The 17,738-nt window shown below is 44.6% G+C and overlaps 1 protein-coding gene across 2 annotated transcripts; it reads left to right on the forward strand.

The window, feature by feature from the left end:
* The first annotated feature begins 1,795 nt into the window (after positions 1–1,795).
* MSL3 (MSL complex subunit 3) lies at positions 1,796–17,325 on the forward strand. Of its 2 annotated transcripts, none has more exons than XM_027533793.1 (13): positions 1,796–1,950; positions 3,239–3,321; positions 3,704–3,799; positions 4,100–4,200; positions 4,764–4,843; positions 5,396–5,518; positions 6,093–6,253; positions 7,042–7,200; positions 8,745–9,007; positions 9,793–9,902; positions 13,878–13,977; positions 14,308–14,392; positions 16,525–17,325. In XM_027533793.1, exons 1-13 carry the CDS (start codon positions 1,849–1,851, stop codon positions 16,622–16,624), a joined length of 1,563 nt encoding a protein of 520 aa, XP_027389594.1. In that variant the 5' UTR covers positions 1,796–1,848; the 3' UTR covers positions 16,625–17,325. The 2 variants fall into 2 exon arrangements, with proteins under 2 accessions (XP_027389594.1, XP_027389597.1); XM_027533796.1 differs by lacking the exon at positions 1,796–1,950 and adding an exon at positions 2,177–2,314.
* The last annotated feature ends 413 nt before the right edge of the window (positions 17,326–17,738 follow it).

Below are 17,738 nucleotides of genomic sequence, written 5' to 3' on the forward strand. Positions count from 1 at the left end.
TCTCCATTTACCAGCAAGAAAAAGAAAAACATTAATATTAAATTATGGCTTAAGTATGACATGCAATTATTTGTGCCCAGAGGTCCCCCTGCCATTTATGGGGAACACCATCGTCAAGATCTCATCCCAGATAAACCACAACCTGAAGAGGAATCATAGCTCCAGTTCTGCTTTCTCCACTGTATTATCCCAACAACTGTTGTTGTTGTTTAGTTGCTAAGCTGGGGCTTTTTGTGACCCCATGGACTGTAGCCCGTCAGCCTCCTCTGTCCATGGGATTCTCCAGGCAAGAATACTGGAGTGGGTTGCCATTTCCTTCTCTATTTCATAAGTCTGTAATCTAGTCAACCAATTCATCACTATTCATTGTGTGCCAAGAGTATGCATTGGCAGGCCTGGCTTCCTGATGGCTAAGCGGTAAACCATCTGCCTGCAATGTAGGAGATGCAGGTTCGATCCCTGGGTCAGGAAGATGCCCTGGAGGAGGAAACAGCAACCCACTCCAGTATTCTTGCCAGGAAAATCCCATGGACAGAAAAGCCTGGCGGGCTACAGTCCAGGGGGTCGCAGTTGGACATAAAAGCAAGAGTATGCAACGATGAGCTGGATGACATTCCCTGTAGCCCTGCCTTCCCGAACTTCAGGAGTGGAGCGTCTTAAAGACATTTACCAAGTAAACAGCCCTTCTACTGCAGGGCAGTAAATGCAAGAGGGCTGAGAGGGAATCCCTAGAGGGGTGCATCATCGTCTAGGGAAGGCGGAGGGGTTTTCCCTTGGCCGTGTCCAGACTGAAATGTGAAGGATGTGCATCAGGAGCCCAGTGAAGGAGGAGGCAAGTGTACATTTTTGGAGGCAAGAACAGAGCCCGGAGTGTGGGGGGCTGGCAGTTCACCACCACCTCAGTTTGCAGATGAGTCTTCTACAGTGCCTAAAGGCCTTCCACTCCTCAAAAGAAAACAAACCCAGCACCATCTTTCCTGTTTGTAGAGGTTTGTCCTTCAAGAAAGGGTCTCCCAGCATCCGCCATTCGTCCTGAGCATCCCCTCTCTGTCGGTACCTGCTAGTATCGGCCTTAGAACAACTCTCACCTGTAGGGAGGTTTCAGTGTGTTGGAGAAGACAGACCTCGAGGGAGCATCTCTGCCAGTTGTGGGTGTTGGAAAACCACGGGGGGAAGCTGAGACATGAGATGTTAACGACCCTGGTAAAGACCCATCAGCCTCGCCACCCACTGCTCGCCCGCTGTCACCGGCGTGCTCCAGAGCTGCCACCTGCTCATCCTGGCCCCGCAATAACCCCGATGCTTTAATCTCTCTTCCACCACGCTTCGCTCCCCCACCCCCACCCCGAATCAAGCCCACTGCCCCTCTAGACCCGACTCCGGCCCGACGTCCTGCCCGCGGTGGCCACCGCGTTCTGCTAAGGTGACCAAGTCGGCGCGGCCAGGGAGCTTCCCCGCCGCCAGTGCCCACCCCAGGTTCTCCGGTCCCCGGAGCCAAGACGGCGCGCGTCCGGCGCGTTGACCTCGTGGGCGCAGCCCGCTGCGGCCGCCTTTCCCAGGAGGGCTGGAGGGGCCGCGGGCTGCCCGACTCCCAGCCACCCGGGAGCCCGGCGGCGACTCGCAGGGACGCGCTCGATCGGGAGCGCGCGCGCTTGGCCGCTCGGAGGTCCAGCGGTGGCGCGGGGCGGGCAGAGGCGGGGCCGAGGGCGGGCCGGCCACAGCCTCCGCCAGTCCCCGCTCCCTCCCCGCCACCCCCGCTGCCGCGCGCCACCTCCCAGCCCCCACCCCCCTCCCCCACCGCGCGCGCTCCGCCCGCCCCGGAGCCTCGCCCTCCGCCACGATGAGCAAATGAGCGCGAGCGAGGGCATGAAATTTAAATTCCATTCAGGGGAGAAAGTGCTGTGCTTCGAGCCTGACCCCACCAAGGCGCGAGTGCTGTACGATGCCAAGGTGCCACCGCGGAGGGGCAGGGAGGAGGCGCGGGCCGGGAACCCCGGGACGGGAGGCGAACGCGGATGCGGGTGCTGACGGTGCCGTGGAGCGGGGGAAGTGGCGGGGCTCGGCGCTCCTTGCTCGCGGCTCCTCGGCCTGCGCGGCGCCGCACGGACGGCAGGGGGCGCTCGCGGGACGCCGCGATGGGGAGCCGGGGCTGGGACGCTTCCGCTTCCGGCCTGGGCCGGGGGTTGCGCCGGCGCTGTCGGAATCCTAGCGCGAGCGGTGTCGCGCTGCAGGAGCCGCGGCGTCGGTTTGCGCACCTGAGGGCGGCGGGGGCTCCGCGTCCAGGAGGCCGCTTGCTCAAGGCCTCTTCCTGGAGGTTAACTCTCCCCGTCCTGTGCTGTCTAGGGCCGCTTGGGCTCCCGCGCGATGCCTTGATCGAGCGGCCCCCGTCCTAATCCATAGATTGTACCGCAGGGCTGGCTGTCAACTGGCGACGCCGTTGCCCTGGGCCGGTTGTGGTCTGGGCTCGGCCCCTCCCGTAGGCCTGGATTCTCTCTGAGAGCCAGGTTGAGTGGGTGTCTTCGTCCTCCAGGGCCTTGCACCACTTAGGTTTTCAGTTGGCCGTGTCGCGGCTCCTGCCTGTCCGCCTAAGTTTCGGAGGTTGGGAGAAAATGGAGCCACATCAGCGGCTCCTCCGGTCTAGGTGGCGTGAAGGAGTGTGTCTCGCAGGTCGCGGGTGGGGGCTGGCCCTAGCGCCCCTCTGGGCTTTCCGTTCTACTTTGGGGCTCCAACTCGCTGCCCCTGCCTCACGTTTATGTTTGCCGTGCCTCCTCCCTCCCCGCCTTGAGTCTCCCCAAGGGTGACACGCCCCTTCATTTGCCCCCGAATTTCCCCCTGGGGACACCGCTAGGCGGGGTGGCAGAATCTCCGAGCCTAACTGGCCAGACGATCCTGCGGAGCCCAGGAGACTACAACTCCCAGAGGTCTATCGGCAGAGGCTCGCTTGTCAGGCCGGGACTCTTAGTGACAACTCGGCTGACTAATGGCTTCAGAACCTACACCCGTTCTCACACTCAGAGACCAATCAGGGGGTGGTTGGAGGGATGTTTCCTATTTTGAGGCATCCACTCAGGGGAAAAAATGGAATTGAAAGGGAAAATGTTTCAGCCCAGCTCTCCGTCTAAAAAAGGAGAGAATGCTTTCCTTTCTTTTACAAAAAAGCCCATGATCTAGTTTTCCTAATCCAGCTTCTGATATTCTGTATGTTCTATTGTTTGTGAACGGTATTTTCTGGTTTCAGATCGTCGATGTTATTGTTGGGAAAGACGAAAAAGGCAGAAAGATCCCAGAATATCTGATCCATTTTAATGGTTGGAACAGAAGGTGAGTGTACTTGTTAAACCTGACTGAAAATTGATCATCTGTGCACAGGAACATTGCAAACTTCTTTGTTAAGTTCAAACTTCTTTGAACACTCCTTGGAAAGTTTCATTTCCTGTTTTTGCTTTTTTGTCAAACCTTGCCTACTCTGATTACTTCTGAGTCGACTATATTTGGATTCTCTATGGTTGCTTTTGGAGATTCTCATTGCTTCTGTGTCTGAATGAGTTGTGGTTTCTCTTTTTGTGATTTAAAATATTTAAATAGTTTTCTGAAAGGTAAGTAATTTTGAGACACTTCTGTTCCTGTGTGGTGCTTTTAACATTTGTTTCATGTCAAACTAAAATACTGAATTTTACACCCTTTTCCTCTTTTGTTTCTTTAGCTGGGATAGATGGGCAGCAGAGGATCATGTCCTTCGTGACACTGATGAAAATCGGAGATTACAGCGGAAATTGGCCAAAAAAGCTGTAGCTCGCCTGTAAGAATACCAAAAACATGAATTTTGCTCAATGTGTTTTCTTTTAAGGTTTAGAATTTTTGTCAGAGAAAAGTTTAAAAATCTGATAAACGTGGCTTATCAAGTCATGTAACATATTTGAAACGTAGTAGCAAATAGTGTTTCTATTGTATTCGAAATAATGGAGGTTACCACTTATGTTTTAAAATGTAATTATATCTTCGATACTTAAGAATTATTGTTACTGCATTTTTTTGTTGTTTTTTTTTTAACCTCAAGACCCATATCAGTCAACATTTCAGTGGTCTTTATCCATTTCAGGAGAAGCACAGGAAGAAAGAGGAAGCGCTGCAGGTTGCCTGGTGTGGACTCTGTCTTAAAAAGCCTCCCTGCTGACGAAAAAGATGAAAACGATGAAAACTGTGAGTGGCTTGACTTATTGTCTCTGGTTAAAAGGAGTTTTACCTAGTTCTTTTATACTGCAGGATTGAGGGGAAAGATTCACTGAAACTTTAGACAAGGAAACATTGTAAGCTCATTTCATAAAACATTTGCTCATTTGTTTTTGATAATTCAAGTAGCAGTCAGAAAGTTCCTAATTAGACCTGGTGGGTCTTGCACATGACCCCTGCCTTCTCAATCAGTGTCTTATAGTAGCGCCTCAGAGCTCCATTCTCATGTTTTCTTCATGGTACCTTGCTCCACTTGTGAATGTGACAGCGAACAATAAGATCCTAGGTGACTAAACACTTGCACATCATTTACTTGTGTGGTTTTTGCACCCCTTGAGGTTGGTATTGTATTTTTTCAAAATAAATTTCTATTCTGAAAGGTCCAATATTTGTGTTTGACGTTTAAACTTTATGCTGGACAGTAGCTTATTATTACTAGCAGTAGGACACCCATGCCATCCTAAGGAATTGTAGATGTAAGGGTTAAGGAAGTGTGTAATTCAGGTTTGACTGCTGTTTTTTGTTTTACCTAGCAATAAGCAGTTCCTCTGACAGTGAAGAAAAGGATGGAGAAATAAGTGAAGAGGGTGATACTGAAGAAAAGACTGAAGTGGTATACAGTTCTTATTGTAAAAACTCTTTGGCATATATTTTGGTGGTAAAATTTTCTAGTTGTGAAATGTTTTGTAAAAATCCATCTTTTTAACCAAATGTGATAAAATTGTACTTCATATATAAGGGAAAAAAACCCTTTTTATTGTAAAAACTTCTCTGTGGCTTTTTATACCCATGAAATGTTTCCACAAACCATTTCACCTCTTTCTTTGCAATGAAATTGTGAACTTTTTATAGTGCTGATTAATTTTTAAATGGTGTGTATCAAGAGTTTAGCATCTTCTGTTTGCTGAATACAAAGTTAACGTGAATCCCACTGGTAAAGTTAAATTGGGAAGAAAAGAAATAAGCATTTGCAATGTCGTTAGTGCCCTAAAACAAGTTAACTTTTGGCCTTTAATATACTTCTCATTAGAACATGTGACATCATTACTGGTGTAAATGTCAAGGATTAAGTGGTTTGTTTCATTGTAGGCTGTGCTTATGTTAGTCCTTCTTTGGGTGTAGACTCTCTGTTTTAGGTAGTTAAAATGGAATTGTGATATTGCAGAAGGAAGGACCAGAGCTGCACACAAAAAAGGAAATGGAAGAAAGAACAATAACTATAGAAATCCCTGACGTTCTGAAGAAGAAGCTTGAGGATGATTGTTACTATATCAACAGGAGAAAACGGGTAAACAAGGAGAACACATAAAACATGGATTTGTAGTAGAGCCATATTTTGCAGTCACAGAAAGTTGAGAGCCTTGGCGGAATGAAACTCAGGTTCTGTGCTGAGTTGGGTTTTACACTTCTCTGGCAGTAGTGTTCTCCTGATGGAAGTGTGCTCAGACTTTTCCAGCCCTGGCTGCCTGTTAGAATCTTCTAGAGAGCTTTGCAGAGTCCTGATGCCTGGGCTTCAAGCTTAAGGTGAAAACTGATCTATGATGTTGGGGGTGGCAGCTGTGGATATCTTAGAGGTTCCCCAAATGGTTCTAATGGGTCCCTAAGCTGAGAATCATTGCTTGCATTTATTTTTAAAATTAGTTATCAATTAACTTTAAATTATCATTGTAATATACATGGGGATATGATCAGTAGAAGAAAAGTCAGAGAGTTTCAAAGCACATTTACCTAAAGAATTATCTTCATACACAATTGACTTTATTTTTGAGCTTCAAAAATGATGTACACAAGACCACTGTTTCTTGGAATATATGTTTATCCAATGGAATGTGTACATCAAATGTTTATGTTTTTGTTAACAGTTAGTGAAACTTCCATGCCAGACCAACATTATAACTATTTTGGAATCGTACGTGAAGCATTTTGCTATCAATGCAGCCTTTTCAGCCAATGAGAGGCCTCGTCACCATCATGTTATACCACACGCCAACATGAATGTGCATTATATCCCAGCAGAAAAGAAGTAAGTAGGGGAGGGAGGGTTGGCATTTCATGGTTCACTCTGGGTGTTAGAGAATAAACTTCCATTTAGAACAGGTAACACTGTCTCTGTTTCAGTTACTATGAAACAGTTCACATACTGTTACACTTAATTCATACAGTAACCAGTTAAGTTTCAAAATACTGTCTTTTTCCAGAATGTTCAGTAACTCTTTAGGAGTGTGATGTGAATCCATTGAGGATATGCACTGCCTCAACACTAGAAGAAGTTTTCAATGATGTAATTTAGGGAGCAAACTCTTTTTTTTTTTTTTTTGCTTTGAGAAGTACCAGAATGGGGAATGAGAATTTTGTTGAAACCTGTTTACAAACAGGTCTTTACCCTAATCTGAGTAATTGTCCTCATAGCTTGCCTTGGGAATGTGACCCCGTAGGAGTGGAGTCAGACAAGTAGATTGTTGCAGTTGAAACAGATGTGTCAGCTCATCATGACCAACCGACCCCTTCAGCTGCAGGTGTCTGGGGTGTGTCTACTTTCCGGAGCACAGGCTACTTGGGCTCCTTGTGTGGCACTGAGCATATTTACTTGTGTTCAGTGTGTAAGTTACAAATACTTGCTTACTGCACTCTATATTCTAGGTCTGTGCTCCCATTTAATTATCGTTAGCACCTACAGACTTTGTGTTTAGCACACTTAGGTGTAATATACAGTGTTTAACACTCTTCCTGATTAGAAATATGCACCTTCATTGTGACATTTTGAAAAGTTCTGTTATTTTATTGCATCTCTAATCTCTTTAATCCTTCCAGCGTTGACCTTTGTAAGGAGATGGTGGATGGATTAAGAATAACCTTTGATTACACTCTCCCATTGGTTTTGCTCTATCCATATGAACAAGTTCAGTATAAAAAGGTGACTTCGTCCAAATTTTTTCTTCCGATTAAGGAAAGTACCACAAGCACTAATAGGTAAGTTAGCTTGTAGTTCAACCATCAGCTATCAGAAATCAAATAGCTAGATCTGTTTTTAAAGATTTCCGTTGGATGCTATGGGGCCAACACATTTGGAGGAGGGAGTAGATGGCAAACCACTGTCTGTCCTGGTGGTTTTCTTTCTTCTTGGGTAAGTTTGAGTCATCATTCACTTTCAAATGTCTCTGGAAGTTTTTACCAAGTGAAGATTTCAGTGTACAGAAATTGGCTTTAGAGTAGCCAATGCCCTTCTTTCCAAAGACATTGGGGTGAAGAGAGCGTGGCGTGAGAAGGTTGGGTGTGGGTTTGAATTTGTGACTTGGTGAGGTGTCATCTGAGTCTCTAGCTTTTCCTGTCAACAATGGAAAGAACATTTGCTTCTGTAGGTAGTTATTAAATGAGGAAGTGCATGAAGGGCTGGCTGCCTTAGGCCTCAAATAAAGGTTAGTTTCTTTCCCGCTCTGCTGTGTCACAGTCTTCCCTCAGTGACCAAGCTTTTCCAAATCTCCATTCTTTGGGTTCAACAAGTCCCCCTGCACCTGAGTCCATGCCTCTATCTGTGTAAGCTACTTCCTTGTCTGCCTCAGGCCCATCTTCCCGAGAGACTGGTCTATTTTCATGATTTCCACCCCTGCATCTCCTCTTGCATGTTTCCTGTCTATCTTGGTCTCCTGCCTCCCTCTGCTCCCCAAAGTCACTGACAGCTTCCCACTTGCTGCACTAAGCATTGCCCTCCTTTCGCCTTCAGCCCCTTGATCCGCTTCCTCCTCAGGTCTTGCCTGGTAATTGTCTGTCTGCATTATGACCGTCTCTTCTTTGGCTGCCTTCCTTCCCAGCGGGGACCTATGTTGATGTCCCCACACCCTCCTCCAAACCTCAAGGTTCCCAGTGTCTAGAGTGGACCGTGTGTTTCCACAAAATGTGGGCAACGTTTGTGGCATTCTAGCCCTATCAGTAGTTACATTGTCACGAGATGACGTTGTATTCTTAGTCTCACCACCATGGTTTCTCAGCCTTGGCTCGACCGATGTTTTTAATTGGATCATTGTTGGTGACGGAGGCCGAACTACATGCTGTAGGATAGCGAGCAGCATCCCTGGCCTCCACCCACTGGATGCCAATGGCACTTTCCCAGTCGTGACCATCAAAACTGACTCCAGAAGGTGTCTGTGTTCCCCCCAGAGTGGAATCACCTCTGAGTTGTGTTCCCCCCAGAGTGGAATCACCCCTGAGTTGTGTTCCCCCCAGAGTGGAATCACCCCTGAGTTGCGAACCACTGATACAAAACAAGGACAAAGGGTATCACAGCCTTTAATGCCAGGGTGCCTTGAAGAGTTAAAGGGTGAAAATGGTATAATAATGTTTAGGTACCTTTAAGAAAGTATTTGTTTTGGCATGTCTGGAAGTGAAAGTTTCTAAGCCTCCTGGAGTGGAATGGAGGCTGTGTTTTCTGCCTGAAGAAGGACATTGAGGAACCCCTCCAGGCTTTGCAGAGATTCTGTGTACCGGGCGCGTGTGATGCGTTCCCCTTCCTTTTGTAGGAACCAGGAGGAGCTCTCTCCAAGCCCACCTTTGCTGAATCCATCCACACCACAGTCCACAGAGAGTCAGCCAACCTCAGGTGAACCAACCACCCCCAAAAGGCGCAAAGGCGAGCCGGAAGCCTTTCAGTCTCTGAGGCGGTCCACGCGCCACTCTGCCAACTGCGACAGGCTGTCTGAGAGCAGCGCCTCACCCCAGCCCAAGCGCCGGCAGCAGGACACGTCTGCCAGCATGCCCAAGCTGTTCCTGCACCTGGAAAAGAGTAGGTCCACTGCCCACAGGAGGGCCATGCCGGGGAGAGGTGATGCCGACTCTGTGCTTGGTCTGGGTCAGGCACCGTGCTCCTGAACCCAGTCCAGCGGGAGATGGGAGCCCCCCCCCCCCCCCAACTCCTGTGCCTTCAGCTCTACAATCAGGATTCCTGGTACTGACCAGTTTCGCGCTGGCTCACCCATCTGTTTGCAGTCCCTCTCTCCAGCCCTGAACTAGTTAACGTCCTGTACATATGGATCTACCTCTTGTAGGCATGAGTTCATCAGTGGAATCATGCAATATGTGGCCTTTTGTCTGTGGCGTCTTTCACTTAACATACAATGTTTTCAAGTTTCATCATGTTGTACGTAGTTTATCCCAGTGAAGTGTGAAAATGAAAGTGTTAGTCGCTCAGTTGTGTCCAACTCTTTGCGACCCCCCCTGGACTGTAGCCCGCCAGGCTCCCCTGTCCATGGGATTTCCCAGGTAAGAACACTGGAGTGGGTTGCCATTCACTTCTCCAAGGGATCTTCCCAACTCAGGGATCAAACCCAGGTCTCCTGCATTGCAGGTGAATTCTGTGAGCCACTAGGGATATCTCTGAACTTGATTCCTTTTCTTTCCTTTTTTCCATCAAATAATATTCCAGGTACTATTCTTGACAGGGAAGTCTTATTGGTAAAAATTAATAACTTCTCTGCTCTTTGTAAAGGTCTTTCAGCAATCTTTAATTCAGTAGCTGTATGATTAGTGGATAATTAATTGGTGACTAATTAAAGTCTTTTCCTTTTAAAGAGACACCTGTTCATAGCAGATCATCCTCGCCTGTTCCTCTGACCCCTAGCAAGGAAGGGAGTGCGGTGTTTGCTGGCTTTGAAGGCAGAAGAACTAATGAAATAAATGAGGTAAAGCGTTAATTTCTGTTGTTCACCCCCATTGAACCCTTCCTTTTGTGTTTTCTTAAAAAGTCTTACAAGAGGAAATCCCATTTGCTGGGAAGAAACATTATGTTACTCTTGCCGTAGGTATTTTTTTTTCAATTTTTTAAAATTATTATTATTTTTTTTTTCTGTACAATATTGTATTGGTTTTTCCATACATCAACATGCATCCACCACGGGTGTACACGTGTTCCCCATCCTGAATCCCCCTCCCACCTCCCTCCCCATACCATCCCTCTGGGTCATCCCAGTGCACCAGCCCTGAGCATCCTGTATTCATGCATCGAACCTGGTCTGGTGATTTGTTTCACATATGATAATATACATGTTTCAATGCCATCTTCCCAAATCATCCCACCCTCACCCTCTCCCACAGAGTCCAAAGACTTCTATACATCTGTGTCTCTTTTGCTGTCTCACATACAGGGCTATCGTTACCATCTTTCTGAATTCCATATATATGCGTTAGTATACTGTATTGGTGTTTCTTTCTGGCTTACTTCACTCTGTATAATAGGCTCCAGTTTCATATACCTCATTAGAACTGATTCAAATGTATTCTTTTTAATGGCTGAGTAATACTCCATAGCGTGTATGTACCACAACTTTCTTATCCATTCGTCTGCTGATGGACATCTAGGTTGTTGCTGTGGATATTAACAATTTTTTGTATGATGTGTAACATTGTATTTGTGGTATCTAAAATGAGATTATAGCCCTGCACCTCCATTCCTCTTTTATTTCAAATAAGTCCAAGTATTGCCTGGAGAATCCCAGGGACAGGGGAGCCTGGTGGGCTACCGTCTATGGGGTTGCACAGAGTCGGACACGACTGAAGCAACTTAGCAGCAGCAGCAGCATTGAAATAGGAGTATTGTTATTTTGTAGAACAGTTGTCAGTACAGTTTTTCTGCAAAAAGTCAGAGAGTAAATATTTTCAACCTTGTGGGCTTCATAGTCACTGTTGAGACTCCCCAGCTCCAAAGCAGCCCCAGACACTGTGTAAATGAATGAGTGTGCCGTGTTCCAATAAAGCTGTGTTTATGGACACTGCCATTTGCATATCAGATAATTTTTCATTTATATGATATTATTCTACTTTTGGTCTTAACCATTTAAAAATATAAAACCCATCTTTAACAGTAATATTGATAGCCATCCCTTTGAGGGCATGCTGTATGCTAGCATTGTGCCAGGCGCTTGATCTAAATTACCTCAGGTTCTTGAGAATAACCTTACCAGCAGAGTTCCCTTTTACAGACAGGACAGCTTCAGTTTGAAACTGTTTTTAAGGCCAGTTAACTGAGATACATAGTGAGTTTTCAGGAGTTCAGGAGATGTCTTAGTCCACGGGGAAATTGTATGAATCTTGCCTAGCAAGTGGGCTTTCCTTGTTTCTGTGCACAGAGGAGGATGGCTTTATGAGACGATGTTTGGTGACAGGGGTCAGCAAACTTTTCTTATCAAGGGTCAGATTGTAAATACTTTCAGGGTTGTGCGTCAGCTTGTGAAAGTAGTGTAAATAGTTCACAAATGAGTGTGCTGGGTGGCCCCAAAATTCATTCATGTGTGCTCAGTCTCAGTTCAGTCACTCAGTTGTGTCCAACTTTTTGTGACCCTGTGGACTGCAGCACGCCGGGCCTCCCTGTCCATCGCCAACTCCTGGAGCTTTCCCAAACTCATGTCCATTGAGTCGGTGACACCATCCAACCATCTCATCCTCTGTCGTCCCCTTCTCCTCCCGCCTTCAATCTTTCGTAGCATCAGGGTGTTTTCCAGAGTCAGTTCTTCACATCAGGTGGCCAAAGTATTGGAGCTTCAGCATCAGTCCCTCCAATGAATATGTGTGCTAGTAATCAAATTTCATATGATTTTTATATGTCGTGAAGTAGTATTCATTTAATAAAAAAAAAAAAACATTTAAAAAACAGTTGTTTTTAGCATGAGGGGGTTGCTTTGGCTCAAGGGTTATAAGTTGACTGACCTCTGCTAGAAAACCCAGTTCGTGTTCCAGTGATGTTAAGGGAGGGTTAGGAAATTCCTAGTGCAAGCAGCCCCTAATTTTCCTTTTTTCAGACTAGAAAGCCTGCAGGTGTTTTTATTCAAGAAGAATCCTGTTTCTCACAGCAGTCCCCAACCTCCATGATCTTAGGCCGGATAAGCTGAGGTGGAGCTGATGTAATAATAGAAATACAGCGCACAATAGATCTAATGCGCTTGAATCATCCCCAAACCGTCCCCCGCCCTGGGGCCGTGAAAAAATTGTCTTCCACAAAACTGGACCCTGGCGCCATAAAGTTGGGGACCCACAGAAAACATCTGAATATTGAGGCACAGCCATTCCCACTCTGGTCACTGTTGCAACGCCGCCATCTAGTGGTGATAGTTACAGCTACAAGGTCTAGTGAAAAAGTGGTTGGGGTTGGACAGGCTCTCATGATGAGACCTTAGTGCATTCTGTCTGCATAAAGCCTCCATTGCAGCATGTTTTCCCCAGGGCCCTGCATCCTGACCACCTGAGACTCACTCTCCCAATGCCATTTGCTGCCCAACTGCACCAGGGAGGATCTGGACTGGTGTAGTCCTGGTTGAGATCACAGGCGATTCCTGTGCACACCCTGGTTGAGACTTCCTCCACTGGAAACCTGTTATTTCCACCCATAATGCATCTTTGAGAGAGCTGATTCACTACACTGAGCTGCAGAATTGAGGGAGGGAAGTAGCCAGGCTCGCTAACTAACCACATGATCTGCTTTTGCACGAGCGTGCCCTTCGTGCCTCCAGTGATGGTGGATTCCCCCATGTTCACTTTGAGTGTCACTGTCAAAACAGTTGCTGAGCTGTAGCTGTGTGCACCGCGGAGTTCGGTGCCAGGGATAGTATAAAGGGGCAGAAACTTACTCCTGCTCTGAGGCTTGTGTACCACAGGAGCGTGGGGTTGGTGAGGCACGGGCTGAAGCCTGGGCCTTCAGCATGGAGACAGATGGAACCATGGTGGTGCTTGTTAATTTCTAAAATTTCATTTGATTAAATTGACTACATCAGCCTTTATGGGCTCATTTTGGCATCCTTCTGCTTTGTCTTATAGAGGTCTTCCTTTGACCCAACTATTTCCAGATTAAACTTGGCAGATCCCAAAAGGCAAAACAGCAACTAGGTAGAATAGACCTATAATTTGCTGAAATATTTCTGTGGAAGCTCATCAGAGAGTTTTGAAATTCAACTGTTACTTTAACAAAAGCCCCCAATCCACCCACACTTCTGGAATTCAAAGTGAAGGAAAAGCAGGCAGTTTCCAGGGCTGAAGTCTATTTTCACTTGATTCAGTGGGTGAAATTAGTTTCCAGAGTGACTGTAACATAGCAGAATCTTAGAGAATCTTGACACAGTGGTAACCTTTCTCAAAACATCTTTTATTACTTCATTGTCTAAAACAGCAGAATTTCCAAGAAAGGAGAAGGGGCAGAATGACAAAACAGTTACAGCTAATTTACAGGTAGAAGCTATTGAAAATTAGAAAATCGAATATTTTCCCAATTTTAAGTCCTCTTTCCTTGTTTATTTTTATGAGTTTGTGTTTGATACAGTGGCATTTTTTTTTCATCTTCACAGAATCTGTCTTAATTGTAGGTGATTAGGACTGTCTCCATGTTGCCAAAGAAGGTGGGATGGCTTTAGGACCTCCACATTGGCTTCTTGTCATTGTCCTGTTCCATGTTTGGTTTCTTCCCATTTTCTGGTCCAGCTGTGAGGCAGCTCCAGAGGTGCCAAATGGATGGGAAGCTCCAGGGTAGAAACGCAACACTTGATGAGCTGTGTCTTTCTGCGGGCTTGGGAGTGTCAAAGTGTGTGTATTTCTGCTGGAATTCCAAATGTACAGATCTGTGGGTAACGGAGTGTGAAGATATAACAACAAAGCATTCTCTGTGCTTTTCCCAGGTCCTCTCTTGGAAACTTGTACCTGATAGTTATCCCCCAGGTGACCAACCACCTCCACCCTCTTACATTTATGGGGCACAACACTTGCTGCGTTTGTTTGGTAAGAAATCCTTTGCCCTGCTTTCTTCTTACCTTTTTTATTTTCCACTTTAATTTTAACAGCTGTAGGCTTAGGTACATCTTGTGCTAATTTGGGGGTCTAAGAAAAATCACTGAATGTTGATCTCTTAAAAACAATGAATCTTAAATTTCATACAAATTGTGTTTGTAATATTTGTACTTACTACTCTATGTTCAGTAAGAGTTTTGGTTTTGTTTGGCAGCATAGATGTTAGTTTCAGTTTGAATAAGATCACAGGGACCCAGAGGATCTCCTACTGATCGCCAGATTCTGCCAGTTGTAAATGATTTTGCTTTCTTTTTAATGCAGTGAAACTTCCAGAAATCCTTGGAAAGATGTCCTTTTCTGAGAAGAATCTGAAGGCTTTACTGAAGCACTTTGATCTCTTTCTGAGGTATTGTTATTACTTTGTCAAAATTTACTCTGCCACCGTATATATGACTTTTTTGAACTTGTCTTCAGCAGATGTAGAAGCTAGCTCTGCAGTATTACCTAAGTATAGTTGGTTCTAATAGTAATTGTAATATGGGGAGTTGGAGCTATTTAATTTTTTCATAGTTTATCTGGTTTCTAAACAAAGGGTATGGAGGTAAAATTTTTTTGTGTCACTGGAAGAATCCAGTTGGATAGCCATGTGAGGAGAAAATTTTCTAAAGAAGTGATTGAGATTGATAACTATTTAATTTTATGTATTTTATTCAAGAGTACCTTAAGCATGTGACTTTTCTTTGTTCCATGTACCTACATTTGTAGGTCTGATTTTGGTGTCTCCTTTGGAGTTAAGAGAAATGATGAATAGTCTGTGCTGATACTTGTGAATTTGGAGAAAGGTAGCGTTTTCTTCACCTGACAGAGCCATTTCATTATATGGTTGGATCATTCACCGAGGCTGTGCCCTCTGCATACCTGGGCTGCAGACCCCAGCCTCCTTTATGCCTATGGCCCAGCTCTCCCACCCAGATGTCTACTGACTGGTTTCTCCTGGCGTTCCAGGCTTGTTGTCACTCTGCCTCACCCAGGGTGTCCCATGTACCTGACCTTGTTTTTTCTTTCTCTTTAAGAGGATACTTTCTCCTTGTATTTAGGTCCCAACCTGTAAGAGCTAGTCAAGTAGGATTTACTGGAGTGGAGAACACTCCAGCCAGAGAAATGAGTCTTTGTCTGGGTATTTTGAATAATGTATCAAATGAGTGGAATTCAACTTTAAAACATTTTATAGAAAAAAGTTTCAAAAATGCCCTAATCTCTTTCAGCCTTCCCCTCAAACAAACCTACAACTCTGTTTTGTATAAACATTTTGTTACACTGAAATCAAATAATGCCAAAATGAGACAGCCACTAGTTAGCACAGGAGAGCCTTCTAATTCTGAGCTATGCCCAAAACAAAATAGAAATTAGGGTTTTAGGAGGTTACGTACAAAGATTTACAAATAAAATGGTACAGCTGACCCTTGAACAACATGGGTTTGAAGTGCACAAATCCACTTACATGTGGATTTTCTTTAATAGTAAACACTTAGCACTACATGATCCATGTGGCTGGTTGCATCTGTGAATTGGGAGGAATAATGAATACGGAGGGCCCAACTAATAAAATCGTTATGCAGGGATTTTCAACTCTGTAGAGGGTTGGGGCCCCAATCCCCATACTGTTCAGCTGTAATGGGTTATGAAAATACATCCAAACGTGTCAACTACAGAATCAGTGGATTGAGAGTTGCTATAAAAAAGGTACAATCAAAGAAGAAAGAGTTACCTCAAATGAATTTGACTTGGTTTTTACTGAAGAAGGTATTGCAGAGGTATATCCTTACCTTTTTAGGAATAAGGACAGTTGGGAGGAGGCCAGGGAAACAAACAGGAAGCTAATTACTTAGCATACTAGTTAATGCGGCCCATGTGAGCCTATTTGAGCCCTTCATGGTGAAATATTTGATACTTCAGAGTCAAGACAGTGTCTGTGTTGCAGATTCTTCAGTGACTGGCTATGTTTCAACATCAATCCATAGTCAGGCATAAGTCAGTCTTACGTTTTTACTACTAAGCTGAAACTTACAACATCTTTTGGCAACGGCAAAGTAGAACTCAAAATGCTCTTTACTGATTAAACCATTCAGTTTTGTTTTAACTTAGCCCATGTAAGTACTGTGCATTTCTCAGGTGACATTTATTGAGTTAATAATTTATTTTTTATAGTTTGTTTTTTAAAACAGGAAAATGTAGAAATACTCAGAGGCCTTTTTGCATGGAAGTGTTTAGATAATCAAGACTGCCACCTAGTGGAGTTTAGAAGCTATAGAAATAGAAATTTGTACACTTGATAGTGAAAGGATTCCAATGAAACAGTCTTTAACATAGAAGCTGGGTATGTGCAGTGAACATAATCAGTATATAGAAATCAAGATTATATTATTTTTTTCTACCTAATACAAAAAGAGTGAAATGTTACAGTTGTGGAAATTCCCGTTTTGCTTCCTGGTATTTAGTCTTTACTCTGGTGATCACAGGGGCTATTTTTTTTTCCAGGTTTTTAGCAGAGTACCATGATGACTTCTTCCCCGAGTCTGCCTATGTTGCTGCCTGTGAGGCGCACTACAGCACGAAGAATCCCAGGGCAATTTATTAAGGTTTCGATGGTCCTAGAAGAACAGTTTCTCTATCTAGTTCTTGGTTCCCAGTAAAGAACTAGGGAGTCATGGGCCTTCTTTATGCAGAAAGTAAATGTGACACCCACCCTGGGGGGCTTTGGCAGAGGTGGGCCCATTTGTTTGAGTTGCTTACCTACTGTAGTTATTTCTGTTAAGGATTACTTCCTCGGTGCCTCGATGGCCTCCAGCATCTAACACTTGCCACCTATACACGTGATCTGTGATGGCAAGAAAACAGCAGCTGTGTTCACAGTGAATTGTTAATGAACATGTGATTAGGTTGGGCTGTTTCAGTAGACGGAGGTACTTGTTAGCAGTAACCACGTCTTTTAGTTATTTGTTAGCATTAAACAAAATTGTTTTGCAAACTGTTTTCATTCTTGTGATAAGGCTGAGCAACTCTGTCCCACAAATTCTAGTTTTGCTTGGAAACTGCAAAGTAGTCCCTGAATATTTTAGAGGGAATCGATGTTGATGGCAAAAGAAAATTTGCAGCTATACATTTGCTTGTTACAATTCCTTTTCTATAAAACCTTATTTTTGGTGATTTAAATAAAGCATTGCCTGAATGTTTGAGATTTTATAGCTACACTTGGTTGTGTGATATTATGGTTCCTTTTCTGTAAAATGTTATTTTTGGCCATTTCAAATAAATGATTTTCGATCTTATTGGAAAGAACCAGGAGAGAGTTTTTACTCTGGTCTTGTCCTTTTCTCTTTATTTGTTGTAGGAAAACAGTAAGGTAACTTTGATTCCTCAATTTTGTATTTATTTTACTTTCCCTTTGTGCCTTTTTTGTTAAGGACTTTTGTTTTCCTTTCCTTTCTTTTATTTTCCTACCTTGGCTGCCTTACTGAGAGGTGGTTCCCTGAAGTTGCTGCAGCCCATCACTGTCTTTTTGCCTGACTCTGGGCTGGTTTGGGGCCAACATATTTATTGCCTTCCATCATTACATAAAATCTAGCAAGATGATGTTAAGAGACTTGATATCCATTGGGAAAAGGGGTTTCAATAGATTAAGATTAAAAGCAGTAACTTGGGGAAGTCATGTCTACACTGGAATGAAATTAGACTCTTCAACACACCAGTTA

This window comes from Bos indicus x Bos taurus, chromosome X, assembly GCF_003369695.1.
Source record: "Bos indicus x Bos taurus breed Angus x Brahman F1 hybrid chromosome X, Bos_hybrid_MaternalHap_v2.0, whole genome shotgun sequence".
NCBI classification, from domain to species: domain Eukaryota; kingdom Metazoa; phylum Chordata; class Mammalia; order Artiodactyla; family Bovidae; genus Bos; species Bos indicus x Bos taurus.

Bases quoted from the DNA above. Each gene is read 5' to 3' on its own strand.
- MSL3 (XM_027533793.1), top strand. From the start codon at position 1,849: ATGAGCGCGAGCGAGGGCATGAAATTTAAATTCCATTCAGGGGAGAAA. The intron at 4,201-4,763 runs GTGAGTGGCTTG...TGTTTTACCTAG, and splicing joins AGATGAAAACGATGAAAACT to CAATAAGCAGTTCCTCTGAC. The intron at 5,519-6,092 runs GTAAACAAGGAG...TTTTGTTAACAG, and splicing joins ATATCAACAGGAGAAAACGG to TTAGTGAAACTTCCATGCCA.